The following is an 18859-nucleotide window of genomic DNA, read 5'->3' on the forward strand; positions in this document are numbered from 1 at the left end:
GGTGTGTGAGGGTATTTATTCCTTTAAATTAATCACTCACTAAGTATTTGTGCAGAGCTACCAGGTGCACTGTGCCAGCCTTGGGAAGGTAGTGCAAAACGAGACCCATTTGGTCCCTGACGTCAGCAAGCTGACGGGCCACAGGGCTCATGAAACAAATCAGGGTGGTCACAGCAGGTGGAGAGAAGGTCACCGGGCCCCTGAGCCAGCCTGGGCATCACAGGGGACCTCCCTGAAGAAGTGATTCCTGAGAAGATGAGCGGGAGATAACCAGGAGAGGGTCTGGGAAGAGGGGGGCGGGTACTGAGGATGAGAAAGGTGGGGCTCATGTGAGGAGCAGGCCCATGGGAGAGGCAGGATGGGTGAAGGAGGTGGAGGTGACACAGGGGTACTGGGCCTCTGGGGAGCTGGGTGCCAGGAGAGACTGGGGTAACGGGGTGTGCAGGATGGCTGATGCCTGTGTTCTAGAAACATCCTGTTTACTGTGTTTGTGGACAGCACAGGGACGTGGTGGGTTTGGTTTGCGGCCTGGGATATGGGCTTCGGGAGACAGGGGCCAAGGGTCCAAGTGGGAGGGGCAGGTCTGAGCGTGAGGAGCAGAGGGCAGCCCTGGGGTGTCTTTACGGGAGCTGAGGCTTCTGTGATGCCCAGGCACAGCCTGCACCCCAGCCTGGGAGGGTATTGCCACAGGCCACTTTGAGTCTCAGGGGGACCAGAAGGCGCATGCTGGCCCGCAGGCCCCACCACCCCCGTCTGCAAGGTCCTCCTCCCCCTTCACTTGCGGGTGTCAGGGCCAGGATTCCTCCCCTGACCCGACAGCCCGATCCTCTGGCTGCTACAAGCTGCTCGTTACAGCTGCTTCTGTAAGTCTTTACTCCAAAGCCATGAACCTGGAAGTAGCTATTTTGAAGCCACAGTGTGTGGTGGTCTGTGATGTGCATCACACTGCAGAGAGGGAGCCCCAAGAGGCCCAGCCCTGGGCGGGAGGGACCAGAGACCCACGGAAGGACAAAGGACAGAGACCCAAGCTGGGTCCAGGGATGAAGATGAGGGAGAGGAGCAGAGGCAGAGCTGCAACTGCCCCTCGGGCCTGGGGGCTGTGCCTGGGCACCCAGCAAAGGTTGGGGAGGTGAGGGCAGAGGGATAGGCTGTGGTAAAGCTTTCCTGCCCGTGACCCGAACTCAGCACCTCCCACCCCCATTCTCCACAGGAGAACAGATGTCTTTCGAGGGTGCCAGGCTCAGCATGAGGAGCAGAAGGAACGGGACGCTGGACAGCACGCGGACCCTGTACTCCAGCATGTCCCGGAGCACGGACGTGTCCTACAGCGAGAGCGTGAGTCTGGGGCGCCCAGCCGCCGCCCTCCTGCCAGAAAGCATCACTTTGGCACTCAGGATTCTTTGGGGACCGATGCCCCTTCTTTAGAAAATGACATCGCAACATGTAGTATTTTGTCCTGTGGCTTATTTTTGCTGAATGGAGAAGCATTTTCTTTTCTGTGTTGTTTCTCATGCTCTCCTTTGTACCCTTAGTAAGCTGTTGAATAATGCGCTTCTTAACTGACTTGGATGAAAATGTACACGCTAACCTTGTAATAATCAGCTTAATATTCAGTGCTTGGTGTTCTTGCTTGCAGCCCTGTTGGTTCACCTCAGAAACCATTCTGATTCTAAGTCCTTTTCTTTTACTCTAAGGCCGGGCCTCAGTTTGTTCTTGCCAAAGCTTCTCACCTGCTCCAGCCAGTGGCCATGCGGCCCTCGGGTTGCAGAGACATGCCCGTCGTTGCTATTGGATGAGCCGGCGCGGGTGGGGGTGCCGGAGGAGGCTCTCTCCCACGTGCAGGGCGCGTGGCTGTGGTTCCGTGGATTGACCTTGGGTCACATCAGTGAGCTGTAGGGAAACAGAGGAGCAAGCGGGCGCTCCCTGCCCCTCCCCACACCAGGCGCCTTCGTAGATGTCGCTCCTGGTCTCACCTGGCCTGTGAGGAACACACAGGGGACAGGGACTGGTGGCCTCCGCTGTGCTGTCCTCTCCACCTTTCTGGGTGGAAGCTGACTCAGGTGTGGGTGCACTGTGGACTTTGTTCCAGGAGAGGGACTGTCCCTGTCTCTCCCCCCGCAACCCCCTCCCCCCTGCTTTTGTGGTGCACATCTGGTGATGGCCTCCCTGGGGGTGAGGAGTCAGGGCTGGCGTTGGTGCCAGCAGCCTGACTTTGGGAGGACTACCTTGTGTGACTGTCTGAGAACTCCAGCTGTCAGTGCCCGGGACCTGAGGGCAGTGGGTTTGGGTTGCCAGCCCCTCCTTCCCAGGGCAAGACAGCCCCTGAACCCCACGACCCACTGCCAGGCATTCTGAGCTTGCAGGTCATTCACGGGACAAGCCTCCCTCTCTCCCCACAAGGGACTCTTTCTAGGGATGTGGCCTTGCTGGCAGCAGTGGACAGTGTTCCAGAGTGGTCCTACCACTGCTCACCCACCCACAGAGGGCATGAGCCCTTCACCCACTTTCCGTGTGCCTCGCTTGTTAATGCTTCTGACCTGGTGGGTGTGCAATGGGATGTCACTGTGGCCTCCCTTCAGACTTGCCTCATTGCTGTGGGGTTGAGTTTCTTTTCACACATTTATGGGGTATTTGTGTGTCTTCTTTTGCTAGATGCCTGCTCAAGTCTTTGCCACTTTCCCATTCGGTTGTCTCTCTCACTCTTAGTGATTTATAGTTTTTCATAGATGCTGTTTGCCAATCCCATGATTAATACATGTTGCAAGTATCTCCTCCTGCTTTGAGGAGTGTAGGTATTTTTTGAAGTATTTTTCATCTGTTTCCAAAGTTTGCTTCTGACAATTAAAGGGAAGCTTGTGGCTTACAGAGTCTTTTGGTTGCTTGTCAGAATTAGGTCACAGATACCATACCACCTTGTTGCTGGGGTGATGGACAGAGGTTTTGGAATATATCTCCTTTTGTAAAGCAAGCATAAGAGGACTAGAATCTGCAATACTGTATTACTTATGCTGAACTATCAAAAAATGCTTAAATGCCCCTGGTAGCCTTAGAAATGGAAAAACATAATTTGTATATATATATAATGACTTTCTTACAAGATAACTCCAAGTAATTTTTAGAAAAATTTCCATTTAGTTATAAAAGTTTAAGCAAATGCCTCTTTTTACAAACACTGTGCACTCTAAAAGCATGAATGGATGAGGATGCTATGAGTATGTAGTAAAAAGTCTTAGAACCTTTGAAGTAGGCGCAGGTCCTTTCAGTATTCGTTAGTCACAGCAGGGGGAGGATAAATTGGTAATGTGCTGTCCAATGTTCTTTCTCCAAAGGAATTGGTGAATTTTATTGAAGCAAATTTTAAGAAAAGGGAGTGTGTCTTCTTTACCAAAGACTCTAAGGCCACGTAAGCAACTGTTTTCCCTCCATTTTTGCTTCCATGTTCGAACGTGAATTATTAACTACCATTTCAACAAACAAACAAATGATCACTAGTCCATTATTGAAGCTGTTTCTGTCTTGCAGTTCTCAGAAATGGTGCATGAGCAGGAAGAATTTGGCAAGTAGCTTGAAGTTGGTCCCTGGAGCGAAATCATTTTGTCTTATATTTTTAGCTTTGGCAATCATTGGTAAAGGCCCCAAGAGAGGCTGTGGCCCCCTTCAGCACTCCCATAAGCCCGGGACCCCCTCTCCCCGTCAGGGGCCGTGGCCATGCATGCGCCATTTTGTAGTGGTTGGCAGGAGACATTGCGCATGTGCACACGTGCAATCGGACTGGCTCTCTGTCAGGCCTTCCCTTCTAATCGGGTGTTCATCTACTGCGAGTCTCCCGTGTGCTGGAGCATCGAGGCTGGGTTACCAAAGCCTTGGGAGCAGCCCCCAGCAGCTCTGCCCGAGGGAGGGCCTCCGTGGATGCTAGCCAAGGAGCCAGTGAGCAAATGGATTGCCTGCTGATGTGTCCCACAGAAGATGCACATGGACCCCAGTGCACAATGTGGGCCCACCTCCCTCTCCTCTAGTTCCCCTCTGCCTTTTCTCTTCTACCTGCTGAAGAAGAAAAGTCTAGCTGTTAACTGCTGCGAGAGTTGCTGCTGTAGTTTACAATTAAAGCACTGACTCTCTGCTGAGCGGAGGTAGGGACAGAGGAGGGTGTAAGGACAAGCAAGAGCAGGGGCAATAGAATCAGCCCAAGTCCAACCTTGGCCTGGCTGCCTGCTCCCTGCATGGCCTTGAGCCAATTGTTCTCTTTTCTGAACTGAGATCTCTTATCCTAAAACGCTAGCAAAGTATTCGTCATGGGTGTGGTAAGGATTCAGTGGGGTAACACGTAAACACCTCGTATAGTGCCTCAGAGTACAAAAGGTTCTTAATAAATGAGTGTTCCTACTTTGTGTGAATTAGGAGATGAGCATCAGAAAAACTAAGGGTCTCTCTTTGGTCATTGGTATGAGCTTACTCATCAATGTCATTCCGCTCAGGGAAAATGTGTGCAAGTGTGGCTACGCCCAGAGCCAGCACATCGAAGGCACTCAGATCAACCAGAACGAGAAGTGGAATTACAAGAAACACACCAAGGAGTTTCCGACTGATGCCTTTGGGGATATTCAGTTTGAGACTCTGGGGAAGAAAGGGAAGGTAAGCAATGGTTTCCTACCCTAACTAGCTAATATAGCAATTATATAGGAACAAAACTCGGGCTACCTCGAGTTACCTTGAACTGTCCAATAGTATGGAGGTGGGAGATGGGTGGTCAGTCCAAACACTATCACAGAAAAAGAGAAAACTTAACTATAATAATAAAAGTGTAATATGCTAATTAGACCGGACATCCTTCCAGACGTCCTTCTGGACCAAGCCAGGGCTGCAAGGGAAGCCCGGGTCCCAGGTGCCTGCTGGTGGCCACAGGGAAGCCCGGGTCCTGGGTGCCAGAGAGAAGCCAGTGCTGGAAGCCGGGGGAAGGAAGGCCTACTTTTGCATGAATTTCGTGCATCAGGCCTCTAGTAAAAGTATAAAAGCTATGGTTAGATTATGTGCAACTGGAAAGTTGGCCTTGCAAGAAAGGCCTTTGGAACCTCAGATGATGACCGGCTCCGCACCCAGCGGCCTGTCTGCACACTCCTGTGACACCCATGCTGACTCTCACTGCTGCAAGAGGACTGATGAAAACTTTCATGAATTGTCCTGTTTCGTTTGGCATATGTCATTCTTGAGTATGTGTATGGCCCTGAATAAGGTCTACACACACCCACTACACACCCACTTTGCAGGCTCTTATATGGGGTTTTACCACAACTTAAATGATCGTTAATAGTGTCTCCTCAAATCCTCCATTTTCTCTATCTGAATGACAGAACCATTCACAGGTGGCTGAAAGCCTGGGCCTTGACTCCCTCCATCCCCCCTCCCCGCCTAAGCCCTGTCCTTGCAGCCCTGGAAGGTGACCCAGCTCCCTGCACCGCTGTCTCTTCCCTGGATCTCTGCCCTGGATGGGCCAGCACTGTGTCTAGCCTCCCACAGCTCCCCCTCCCTCAGCCTTGTTCCTCAGTCTGTAGTCATCTCTGCCCCTGGAGGAAGCCCTAAAACATAACTGAACCCCACCCGGTTCTGCTTTGCTGAAAACACTGCCCAGGTGCCCTGCTGCCGTTAGGATATAGTCCCAAGTCCTCCAGCGGCTTGGAGGGCCCTTTGGTGGCACCCACATGCCCCCAGTCTGCTGCTCTCCTTCCGCTTCCCCATGGGGACCCTCCTTAGCTGGGTTCGGTAGGAGCAGGTAAGCCCGCTGAGCCCTGGTGGTCAGGAGAACACGTGCCCACCGTGATGCTTTCCCTCTTCCCACAGTATATCCGATTGTCCTGCGACACTGACGCGGAAATCTTGTACGAGCTGCTGACCCAGCACTGGCACCTGAAAACGCCCAACCTTGTGATTTCTGTGACCGGAGGTGCCAAAAACTTCGCCCTGAAGCCACGCATGCGCAAGATCTTCAGCCGCCTGATCTACATCGCTCAGTCCAAAGGTGCGCTCCTCTTGGGGATGGAATTCTCATATGCAGTTCGTGCGCAGAATCCAGATGCTCTAGAATTAGATAATTAATCATTATCTTGTAAAAAGCGAGGACCTTAAATGAGTGGACAGGGAGCTCTGGAGGTGTGGGGGTGCTGTGGTTCACAAACTAACTTTATAATCAGTGTTAAGGTGCTTCCCTGTGGGTAATTTAGTGTTTCCTTTAAACGTCTAAGCTTTAATTTTCTTTATTTCTACATAAAAAATTTTACCCAGAATATTCTGAAAAATCAAAATTTATTTATTTGCTCTTTATATCAAGGGTGGGCTGCTGGAAACAGCAGGCCATAACCACCAGTATTGATGGAGATCAAAACAAATAACTGGGGCTTTATTACTTGAATATTAGCTTAGCACTTTTTATTTTTTAAAAATATTTTTATTGATTTTTAGAGAGAGGAACGGAGAGGGAGAGAGAAAGAGAAACATTGATGGCCGCCCCCCGCCCCCCATGCCTGCTATGGGGGATTGAGCCTGCAACCTCGGCATGCGCCCTGACCGGGAATCGAACCAGCAACCTTGTGGTGCACGGGATGATGCCCAACCAACTGAGCCACACTGGCCAGGGCAGCATTGTTTTCTTTTTAACTTTTTATTATGAAAATTCCTTCAAAAGTATTATAAGAATACAATGAATTATAAGAATTATAAGAATACAATGAATGTCTATAACTCTTCACTTAGACTCACCAATTGTTAATGTTTTCCCATAATTCTCTTTCCATAAATATCTACATATTATGATATTTTTGGAATTGTCTGAGAGTAAGTTGTAGGCATCATGACAAAACCCCTGGCCTGGAACATCTACTGAGATGAGGTGAGGGACCAGAACTGGGAAGTCGGTCATCTGCCTGCACTCTGTGTGGGCCACGTGGGGTGCTACTTCACTCCCCGTGGCCTCATTTGGAAGGGGGATGTGGCCAACTGTGAGCACAGGACAGGAACCTTACTCAGAGCCAGCTGAGCCTTTGCTTTCTCCCTGGTTGACAGGCGCTTGGATTCTCACCGGAGGCACCCATTATGGCCTGATGAAGTTCATCGGGGAGGTGGTGAGAGACAACACCATCAGCAGGAATTCAGAGGAGAACATTGTGGCCATTGGCATAGCGGCTTGGGGCATGGTCTCCAACAGGGACACCCTCATCAGGAATTGTGATGTTGAGGTATGGGCGGGATGGGAGGAGATCTGTGAGGTCACATGGGAGAAGGATCAGGGTGTGGGGCTCTGGCCTGAATGTTGGGGCTCTGTGATGGCATTAACTCATGGGAAAGTTGGCCTTGCAAGAAAAGCCTTTGGAACCTCAGGAATTAAAAACAAAGGTGATATAATCAAAGAATTCCTGGAAAGGTGTTGCCAATGGATGTGTTCAGTTCATTAAAATCTGTTCCCACCAGCCTTGACTGGTGGCTCAGTTGGTTGGAACATTGTCCTGTATATCAAAAGCTTGCATGCTTGATTCCCAATCAGGGCACATACCTACATTGTGTTTTAGATCCCCATTCAGGCACATATGACGGGTAACCGATCGATGTTTCTCTCTCCCACCCATTCCTTCCATTCTCTCTAAAAAAAAATCATAAAAAAAATCAATGAAACAAAAATCCTCAGGTGAGGATTAACAACAACAACAAATTCATTTTCTAATTTCTAGACCCTGGCACAGGTCTTCTCATATGATAGATCGCAAACAAATATGTATGTGTGCATACTAATGTCCACCTCTACCTGAATCTAGGCACATACATGTGTATGTGTATCTGTGTATATGTGTGTGAGTATATATGTGTGTGTCTGAATATGTGTATATACATATGTGTGTATATATATATGTACGTATATGTGCTATCCTTTTCGGAATGCTATCAATTTCAATGAATTTATTCAAAAAAGCACAGGTGATGGCACAAGAACTGGATTGGGAAGCTGACCTTTGCACTATCACTGGTCACTTATGTGATAATAGGCAAGTGACCCAACCACTTTGAACCTTCATTTCTTTATACTGAAATGAAGGCCTGTTCTATAAGATCTCTAGGATGTTCTGAACTTAAGAATCTGGGAAGAGGTATCAAGGTAGCTGAACCCAAAAGGTTAGCCTTCAGAGGAACCTATAAAAATGTCATCACGCATCTTGGCCGACAAACAGAGTCTCAAAGACAAGCTTCTGTGTGCTTTCCAGGGCTACTTTTCAGCTCAGTACATTATGGACGACTTCAAGAGGGACCCTCTGTACATCCTGGACAACAATCACACCCACCTGCTGCTGGTGGACAACGGCTGCCACGGGCATCCCACAGTGGAGGCGAAGCTCCGGAACCAGCTGGAGAAGTACATCTCTGAGCGCACCATTCAAGGTCAGGACTCAGGGAGCGGGACACTGGACAAACATACTAACAAGAGCAGCAGCAGTAGCACCAACAACAGTAGCGACCAGTTATTGAGTGAAGCACGGCGAACCCACCCCATTAATCTCCTATTCCCAAAGAAGAGCTGTTATTTCTCTGCTTTCCCCAACATATTCGGATGCTTTGCCAGGGTCACTGCGATAGGTACCCTTCAACAGGCTGGAGCAATGACAGATGCTGCCTCGTCCCCCTCTAGTGTGTTAGGATAGAATGCCTTCTGTCTCTTCTGCTAGACAACAGTTAAAAATAAATAAAATCCCTGATGGCAAATATGAGCTCACAAAACAGTGCAATTAGCTGGCATAGAAATGATAAAAACCAACCTGCTGGTTTAATAGCCGACTGGTTTACTTCTTTGCATCTTGGCTACTTCGATGTGAAAGAACCACCTAATCAGGGGAGAATGCAGAATTTGTTTGCCATGGAAAGTGAACCACTCACTCTTTCTTCCTGCGGTTGACATGTGTGCTGTTGTGGAACCAGATTCGCTCGTGATGTAGTGATCTATTTCATAACAGGGAACTGCTGGAGATGTTCTCAGCTTTACACGTTCATCAATGGGAAGTACAAGAAGGGAAGACATTTCTATATGCAGTGCTCCCCCTTGAGAGAATAAATAGTTATGCAAAATTTTCACCAGCTCAGAAAAGCATAGGGTTATGCAAACGAGTGAGCGTTTTTATTGTGAGGATAAACTTGAATCTGGCCTAATATATGTTAGCAAAAGTAAATCATTTACAGACTTTAGCATTTTAAATACCAGTAACAAATTGCAGCATGACCTGCGTCATGCTGTTAGCAGCGTGAGACACTAAGACACATCCAGCGTGACGAAGGGGTAAATAGCGAAGTCCGTGAAGTTTGTAGCCGTCACCCCACACCCAGGGCTCACAGGGAAAAAGCTCCTAGTCTTACTCTCCCTGGCCGTAGGTGTCTTTTTTTTTTTTTTTTAAAAAGTAAAGACTAGGTATTGTTTACTTGGTTAAAAATATTTTATGTGTATCATTATTTTCAAATGTAGGATTCTGACCAAAATGTAGATGGTCATTAAGAATTTATCCAATTGATTATTGTACACTGAGTATTCTAATGAGTCCCAAAATAAGTTTTGTGTCATGTTTTACAGATTCCAACTATGGTGGCAAGGTCCCCATTGTGTGCTTTGCCCAAGGAGGCGGAAGAGAGACTTTAAAAGTGAGTCTTGGTTTGGTTTTCTAGAAGATTGGTTAACAAGCTCACTCATCTAATTTGTATTTTCAGGGTTTGGGGGCTCACCTAATCTAACCTGACTATTTTCACTAGAGCAAGTCAGTAGCATCTTTCCCACCACACAGTGTTTCCCTACCAGACTTAGGTTGTCTCCTCAGCTAAGATTTAGGAAGAGAATATGCAGCGACATGAACAGTCTGAATACTCATTGTTGGCTTTGGCCATCAGCCTGCCAAAGAGAAGGGTTGGCATGAGCTCATGAGACTTAAGGATCATAACCAGCATGTATCTGCAGGCCACCCCCTCTGTGTGGAGATGAGTTGTGATCAGACACACAAAGACTGACACCAAAACCCTGTTCTAAGACCACCTTGAGCTTACCCACCACATGCTTCCTGGGCATGCAAAGTCTGAGCGTCCCGTGTGAAGGAATCTGAAACCCTAAGTGATCCTGAGATCATGGAAAGCTTCTAGAATGATTCCGACCTGCATTGTTGAGCAGTGAGCAAGAATTCTGCTTCCCATTCCATCCTTGTAGACTTGACATTACTGATCTCATCTTGCCTGCAGCCAGGCATCTGTTCCAACTTCACAGAGAGCATTAGTGTGGCCACATGTGGGTGAGTATTTGAAGGCATGAGCATCGTTTTCATGATCGCACCTTTCCAGGAAGAGGACAGCATAAGGAAGTAATTTTACCTCTCTCTTTTAGTTAATTTCTGGGTTGGCTTGCATATCCCCCCATTTCTCCTAACCTTTTTTTAAACTCTAAGACAGGGTTAGATTATAGGTATCCGAGGTCCTTGATCCTCTCTCCTCTCATTACCAGAGTATACCCCTACAGTTACAAGCAATTTCTGTCAAAGTTATTTGGAGTTTTATAATCTAGCACCTCTCTTTGTTTATTCTTTTATATAACAACTAGAGATCCAGTGCATGGAATTGTGCACCGATGGAGTTCCTTGGCCTGGCCTGTGCCCTCTCACAATCCAGGACCCCTCAGGGGATGTCAGAGAGCTAGTTTCAGCCTGATCCCCGCAGGCCAGGCTGAGGGATCCCACCGCTGCACAAATCCGTGCACAGGGCCTCTAGTATGTATATAAGATCTTTGGTTAATCTCTTCCCGCCCTCCCTCCTCCCCCTTTCCCTCTGAGATTCATCAGTCTGTTCATGTTTCCATGCCTGTATGTTGAGAGTCTGCCCCTTGGTGGTCAGTGCGCATCATAGCTACCGGTCAAACAGTTGAACGGTTAAACCGTCACCTAGGCTTTTATATATATAGATGATCATTCATTCGTTTGTTCATTCATTCATCAACAGGTATTTGTTGAGCATCTGCTATGAGATCTATTACTGAGACCATTGTTAAATAAAACTCTTCTGGGAAAGACTTTTCAGAGGAAAATTAAAATAGAGATTTTTTTCAATGTAAAATTATCAGTTTGAAGAAATAGCAGTCACATAAAAGAGGAAGAGAAATGGAGAGAAAGTAACTGAAAGATGATTAAATTTATTATCTCTCTCTGAAATTTTTAATTTAGAATTCAGCTTTCCAGACAGCTGCTGCAGGCCTAGGATGCTGCATTTCTGGAGCCTTTTCCAGGAATGTCTGCTCAGCCAACTCACAGCCAAAGGCACGGAGCACAGAAGAGAGGAGGGGAAGAGGGTGGATACCAGCTCTGCTGGGGTCCAACCCCAGCAGGTCCAGGGGTCCCCTAAGGTGTGGACGGAGTCGGCGAAGAAGGAATGACACGGAGACAGCGTTCAGTTGATCAGCAGCCTAGCCAGGATCTCTAGCCAAGTTCTGGTTAGGATCTCCAGCCAAGTTCTGGTTAGGATCTCCAGCCAGGTTCTGTGTCCATGTTCTCTTGCTAGGTTCTCCAGCCAGGTTCTGTCCAGGTTCTGTCCATGTTCTCCAGCCAGGTTCAGTCACCAGGTTCTAGTCAGGTTCTCTTGCCATGTTCTATCCAGGTTCTGTAGCCAGATTCTGTCTCTAGGTTCTTCAGCCAGGTTCTCTTACTAGGTTCTGTCTCTAGGTTGTGTCTCTAGTTTCTGTCCAGGATCTTTTGCCATGTTCTCTCCAGCGAAGTTCTTCTGTCTCTAGGTTCTGTGTAGGTTCTGTGTCTAGGTTCTGTGTCTAGGTTCTGTGTGGGTTCTGTGTCTAGGTTCTGTGTCCTGTTGTCTTTTGTTACATCTGTATTTATACCAGTTGATTCCAATCCTATCAATCTCTATTCTAAAGGTTAGGGCGTTTCTTATCTCCATTCCAGGGAGTAAAGATTATGTAGCTTAAGCATGATTGTTCATAGTTAAAGTGATTAATTACCCACCTGGCACTTAGTTAAGGGGTTTTATTCCCTCCCTAACTTCAGGGGAAAATCCCTACCTGGGGAAACAACCTTTCTCAGAGAGGTGACCTTGGTTAAAACACATAGTGCCAAGAAGGTGAGCAAACATATTAAGAACAGTATGCCATATATGCCAGGTCCCTTGAAACAGCAAGGATGGACCGGCTCCCGGCACAGCTCTTTGTCCCCTCCTCTCTCAGCGCCCTTTTTATCACCCCTGCTCCCACCCAGCACAGCCCTGACACCTATAGCTGGTGCAGTGTGAGGTGGAGAAACATCCCAGCTGGTCTGTGGATCAGCCCTCTGCTCACTCTGATGAAGAAACCACACACTGTATGGGCAACATCTACTCTAAACAAAGTGTTCGGTATTGGCTAAAGGAAGATGCTCTGTACCCATATGATCTCACTGTCAAGGGATTAAAATTCTCATACCTGATTCTCTTGTGCTGGCCTCTCTGGTCTTTATACAGGATGTGAAAGTGTGATAGGTGTGTATCCAGGAAGCAAATTTTTTTCCTCTTTTAATGAAAGGGGCAAGGGAAATTAGTTGAGGAGGGAAATATGAATCAATATAACACAATGTGGCTGCTGCTTTGAAGGTGTTTTCATACCTTAAGAGTATGAATATTGCTAACCTTCATCGGAGAAGCTAAGAACGATAATGTCGAGTGTGATCACTCAAATCGATGGTGTCAGTATTTGGAATGATCGATTTTGTACACAGGGATATTTTCAAGCACATGTTGATGGAGAACTTCAATTAGTCACATATATCATTATTATGGATTTTGGCATTAGTACTTTCCTCATTCAATGCCAATAGCAAACATTTCATTTGCTTCTGATCAAGAGTAAAACCCCAAAGGGAAAGTGCAGGGATGACATGTCAATGTGTTTGGTTAACCACCTTGACTTAGAGCCTTGGTCCTGAGCTAGGTTTCTGGTTGTTGTGTCTCTTCCATCTGACCGGCTTTGTCTCCCCTCTCCCAGGCCATCAACACCTCCATCAAGAGTAAGATTCCCTGTGTGGTGGTAGAGGGCTCGGGGCAGATTGCCGATGTGATCGCAAGCCTGGTGGAGCTGGAGGACACCCTGACCTCTTCCATTGTCAAGGAAAAGTTGGTGCGCTTCTTACCCCGTACTGTGTCCCGTCTGCATGAGGAGGAAACCGAGAGCTGGATCAAATGGGTGAGCTGTGGGGGAGACTTTAGAGGACTCAGAAAAGGGAAGCCAAGTTCATGGGAAGGGAGAACACCTTACATGCTGCCTCCACCAGCAGCTGTGGCTGTTTTACACTTTCTCAGTGACTTTGAAACTGTGCCATGGCCCAAACCAATTTCTTGGTGGAAATAGAAGCTCACACAAGTTCAATGACTTGCCGAGCCTCCGTACCTCATAAGGGGTATCACGTGGGTTTACACTCAAGTCTGTCTGTTTGCAAAGCAGGCTAACTCTCTTTTTTTTAGAATTTTTTTTTTACCCTCATCTGAGGATATGTTTTTATTAATTTGAGAGAGAGGAGAGAGGAAGGGAGAGAGAGAGAGAGAAAGAGAGAGAGAGAAACATGGATCGGTTGCCTCCCCTACATGCCCAACTTTCTTCCTCCTCTAGAAGTAGCGCTTCCTCCCGAAGCTCTCCAACGCCTGAAACCATGGAATTAGGGGGCTCTGCCTCCCCAGAGATTTCATTTTATAAAAATGTTTTACAATTAACTATTACAGAAAATTCCCAAAGGATGATATAGCAGATCCCTTCTCTATTCACCCAATCACTGAGTCCCCTTGGCTCTTGTTCACATTGAACCTTCCCTGCCTATAGTTTAAGCCCTTATGACCACATTTGGACAATTTCTGTTGCCCTTTTCTCATTTATTCATTTACTCAATAATAGAACACCATGTGCCAGGCTTGGCCACACACACACACACACACACACACACACACACACACACACACCTACCCCTGTCAATGGCCCCCTCTGCTTTTTGTTTCATGTGTCCTTATATAACCTGTATTCTCATTGTGGTCAAGGACTTCATATTTCCAATTTAGAAATTAGACTCTGTGGGCACAGGAACTTTAGGTGGGGGAAGGAGGTCTGCAACTGCCCTGTAGATGGTATTTAAAAAAAAAAAAGTAGAATAAAAGATTTTTTACCAAAAGTGTGAACTTTGTACTCCTAATGTCTAAAACCAGTTGGCTGACAACTCTGTTCTTTAAATGTTGCCAGCTCAAAGAAATTCTCGAAAGTTCTCACCTGTTAACAGTTATTAAAATGGAAGAGGCTGGGGATGAAATTGTGAGCAACGCTATTTCCTATGCTTTGTACAAAGGTGAGTAAAAATAGCCACTCTGGAAGTCTCAGCTTTGTGTTGCTTCCTGTGACTTGCATTTATGTTTTAAATGGCTTTATTGAAATAGAATCTTGTGCTTAGTTTTGATTATGATAGATTAGAAGCTACAATAACTACTGTTGACCTGCTGAGTTAAATTTCCTTGGTTACGTATTTTTAATAGAATAAAACATTTTTATGTCATTAAAATGCTGGTCAAATCCAATCACAGCACTCTTCAAAGACCTGTCTCTAACAGTGGCTTAGAATTATTTTTTGTGTCTCAGCCTCCTCTGAGAGTGTGATAAAGCCATAGGCATTTGTCCTAGGGGTCCACATATATGCACACACACTTCACACACATCAGTGATTCTGCATCAGTTTCAGGGTTCACCAATCTCCTGGAGCTGAGGAGTGAAGTTCAGGTTAAAACTTCTCACCTATGATCTTGACTAGAATTCCATGCAGGTGGATGTTACCTGAAGTAAATAGAACCTTGGCAAAGACCGTCTAGAGTTGAGCTTCCTGATTATAACTGTAAGGTATGCAGAGCAGGGCGAGCCACATAGGAAGTGGGATTTAAACATTTGCTATTCATTGAACTCATTTTTACTGTGCTCACCAGAAATTTGGTTGTAAGAATATTTATTAAAATAGGATTATATCTGTAGAGAAACATAGGTCAGAATATATTAGCTCTGGAAAAGACAAGTAGAACATTGTTGTAATATGGCATTATTTCATAGATTTAGATATAGTGTAAGTCAGATATGGTCCTTGAAATATCACATTTATGGAATCTGAGTCTATGGAAAAATATCAGTATACCATTTACATGGTTAGAATATGAAGTGGAAAGACATTATTGACACTTGAATTGATCCTCATTTGGGACATTCAGAATATTGATAAGGATGAGTGAAAATAAAGCGAAAGAACAGTTGTGAGTGTCTGCTTCTTGAAGAAATTGCTTGGAATCCCCTGGGGAAAATGGCTCTGATAATGGGTCATACGAATGGCTCTGGCCCTTTTATTTCTGGGCCTTTGGTGGTTGACTCTGCTGCCCTCTTGTAGCCTTTAGCACCAACAAGCAGGACAACTGGAATGGGCAGCTGAAGCTGCTACTGGAGTGGAACCAGCTGGACCTGGCCAATGACGAGATTTTCACCAACGACTGCCGCTGGGAGGTACGTTAGCAGCTCTCCTGGCTATTCCAGCCTCAGGTCTGGTCCATTTCTGAGGGATCTGAGAAATTTCTGGTATTGGCTCTTGTAAAGCGTTGTTTTCTGGTCCATCAATTTTGCCAGGCCTCCCTTTCCTCCTCTGTAGTATGGGGTAACAATATTGACTTAGTAGGTTTGTTGTGAAGAGATGATAATAAATGCACTGATGGGAGAACTCTCAATCCATGAATGCCATCCACATTTATAGCCCTCAGCCGTGATGTGAGGGCTGCTTCTCCATCCGGGTGCAGAGGTGCAGCTCCCCTGGCAGTGGGTGGGCGGGAGGATGGGGAAAATATGTCACATGATTGGAATGGGTATCAGCAGTAGCTTTACTAAAAATGAAGACAGCCGCACTCATTTTGCTCCCTGCCCCATCTACCTAGCCAGGTTCTGATAAGAGAATTGCCAGCAGTGAGATGCATCGGAGAAGGTAGCACAATTTGGTTGAAGACACACAGTGAATGTCTTAGAGCTAGAGGATCGGGGCTCCCCGCCAATGAGCACCTCCAACATGCAAGTTTTATGTCCCCCAAACACTATTTTACCCCAATGTAGTGACTTTTCTCACTTGCAATTTGATCAGAGTTATAGTACCACACTTTCCAGGGATGTCCTCTTATGTACAACTGCAGTTAAATCAGCCACGGCAGCTGTTTTGTAGCAACAATCACAAGCCGTCACACTTGCACCTGCAAGGCTGTGGGTGTCTCTATTCTCAGCTCCTTCTGAATTAATCTGTCACTCGTGAGCAGCTGGAATTTATTTAATTTTATACACGTATGCATAGATTTGAAGGTGCATGCATTTCATAACTGGCATCCTTTGCAGCCAGGTTCAGAAACCACTTTTAGGCCTACTGTTGTATAATCGATGATGAAGACTTGATTTATATTAACAGGTGATAAATTTTAATAACAGAATGCAAATAAAATAATGACTTATGGATTTTTAAATTACTCATTCCTGCAGCAAACATTATCTTGTGTTTGGTCTTTGCATTTAATGAACTGCATTACACATTGCAAAGCTTTAGTTAGTTGAGGGAAAGTATAAGTAGATGTAGTTAATTGATTCATAAATGGATCCCTGTGTGAGAAATGGTCTCTTTAAGTAAGGTCATATGATATAAATAAACATAAACTCAGGCACATATTGAATGGTGCATTTAATTTTATTAACTCAGCCTAAGACAGTGGAGGAGGAAGGGCATAACGGCTAAGCATATGGATGGGCTCTGGAGGCAGCCCATCGGCCTGACTTAACCTCTGCAAGGCATTTAACCTCTCCGTGCCTCAGATCCCTCAGATGTGGTGCGGTGGAGCCTGCTCATGCTGGCTTGCAAGAGCCGACTGCTAAGGCTTTAGAGATTTTACGAGTCAGTAATTAAATACCATCATTATTAAAATTCAACTATAGCCCAGCCAGGGTGACTCAGTGGATTGAGTACCAAGAGGTCATCAGTTTGATTCCTAGTCAGTGCATATGCCCAGGTTTCGGGCCCAATCCCTGGGAGGCAGCCGATTGATGTTTTTCTCTCATCAGTGTTTCTATCTCCTTCTTCCTTCCTTTCTCTCTCTCTCTCAAAAAAAACAATCAATAAAAACATATTTTTTAAAAATTCAGCCCTAGCCTGTTTTGCTCAGTGGATAGAGCATCGGCCTGCGAACTGGGAGGTCCCAGGTTCAATTCCGATCAAGGGCACATGCCCGGGTAGTGGGCTCGATCCGATCCCCAGTGGGCGACTTGCAGGAGACAGCCAATCCATGATTCTCTTTCATCATGGATGTTTCTCTCTCTCTCTCTCTCTCTCTCTCTCTCTCTCTCTCTCTCTCTCTCTCTCTCTCTCTCTCTCTCTCTTTCTCCTCTTCCTTCCTCTCTGAAATCAATAAAAATATACTTTTTAAAAAATTCAACTATATAGACTTAGAACTAAATACATTTTATTAAAAAAAAAAAGGTAATACATAGTGCCGAAACCGGTTTGGCTCAGTGGATGGAGCGTCGGCCTGCGGACTAGAAGGTCCCAGGTTCGATTCCGGTCAAGGGCATGTGCCTGGGTTGCGGGCATATCCCCAGTGGGAGATGTGCAGGAGGCAGATGATCGATGTTTCTCTCTCATTGATGTTTCTAACTCTCTATCTCTCTCCCTTCCTCTCTGTAAAAAATCAATAAAATATATTAAAAAAAAGGTAATACATAGTTAAAACTCATTGCTTTCTAATTATTTTACTACATTTATTATTATCTAGGCCAGCCGTGGGCAAACTACAGCCCACGGGCCGGATCCGGCCCGTTTGAAATGAATAAAACTAAAAAAAAAAAAGACCGTACCCTTTTAGGTAAGGGTACTTTGAATTTATATTAGTTCACACAAACACTCCATCCATGCTTTTGTTCCGGCCCTCCGGTCCAGTTTAAGAACCCATTGTGGCCCTCGAGTCAAAAAGTTTGCCCACCCCTGATCTAGGCTCTGGGCATTATTTCTGTCTATTGCGCCTGCATGCTGGAAATAGCACAAGTGTTGTGCTACTCCAGGTCTATTTTCAATTCTGCATTCAACGATGGCACGTTGGCAGCTGGAAGTTAGCCACAGTGGGAGCATTTACCCAATAGGAACTGGCAAGACTACAAAGTGGGGTCTGTTATGTTCTTCCAGAGAGCTGGTTGTTAAACATTGACCAGCACACCGCTGCTCATCTGAAAATGGAGATGATAATAGCAGTACCTACCTCATTGGGTTGTTACAGTGATTAAATTGGATAATGTTTCTGTAGTGCTTACGAACATTGGCTCATATTAAATGATATATAAGTATTTGTTTAAAAATACATAAAAGTCGTTAGAATAATGGTAATGTTGGTGTGACCTTTTACATCACACAAAGCAGTCTCGTTGTGTTAGTTCACTTGCCCCTCACACCGACCGATAGGGGGGACTTTCTCACTTTCCTGGGTAACAAACCAGGGATCCATGAGTACCACAGGAGGGGATTACTGATGTTTGATTTTTTTTTAAAAAAAAATACGTTTTTATTTATTTCAGAGAGAGAAAGGGATAAGGTGAGAGGGGTAGAAACATCACTGATGAAGGAGAATCATTGATGGGCTACCTCCTGCATGCCCCCTACTGGGGATTGAGCCCACAATCTGGGCATGTGCCCTGACCAGGAATTGAACTGTGACCTCCTGGTTTATAGGTTGATGCTCAACCACAGAGCCACACCAGCCGGGCCTCATTTTTTTGAGGGCCTGCTCTGACCTTGAATTTCTGAAA

General features: G+C 46.1%; 1 protein-coding gene across 1 annotated transcript in view; it reads left to right on the forward strand.

Moving 5' to 3' along the window:
* The first annotated feature begins 1216 nt into the window (after positions 1-1216).
* The window catches only part of TRPM8 (transient receptor potential cation channel subfamily M member 8), a 57600-nt gene continuing 39957 nt past the window's right edge, over positions 1217-18859 (forward strand). The window contains exons 1-10 of the mRNA XM_059703619.1: positions 1217-1335; positions 3330-3403; positions 4476-4632; positions 5836-6013; positions 7054-7226; positions 8244-8418; positions 9596-9663; positions 13019-13216; positions 14258-14360; positions 15435-15547. Coding sequence (XP_059559602.1) covers positions 1219-1335; positions 3330-3403; positions 4476-4632; positions 5836-6013; positions 7054-7226; positions 8244-8418; positions 9596-9663; positions 13019-13216; positions 14258-14360; positions 15435-15547 — 1356 coding nt within the window. The 5' untranslated portion in view covers positions 1217-1218. The remainder of the gene's footprint in view (positions 1336-3329; positions 3404-4475; positions 4633-5835; positions 6014-7053; positions 7227-8243; positions 8419-9595; positions 9664-13018; positions 13217-14257; positions 14361-15434; positions 15548-18859) is intronic.

The sequence above is a fragment of the Myotis daubentonii genome, chromosome 7, assembly GCF_963259705.1.
Source record: "Myotis daubentonii chromosome 7, mMyoDau2.1, whole genome shotgun sequence".
Lineage (NCBI taxonomy): Eukaryota > Metazoa > Chordata > Mammalia > Chiroptera > Vespertilionidae > Myotis > Myotis daubentonii.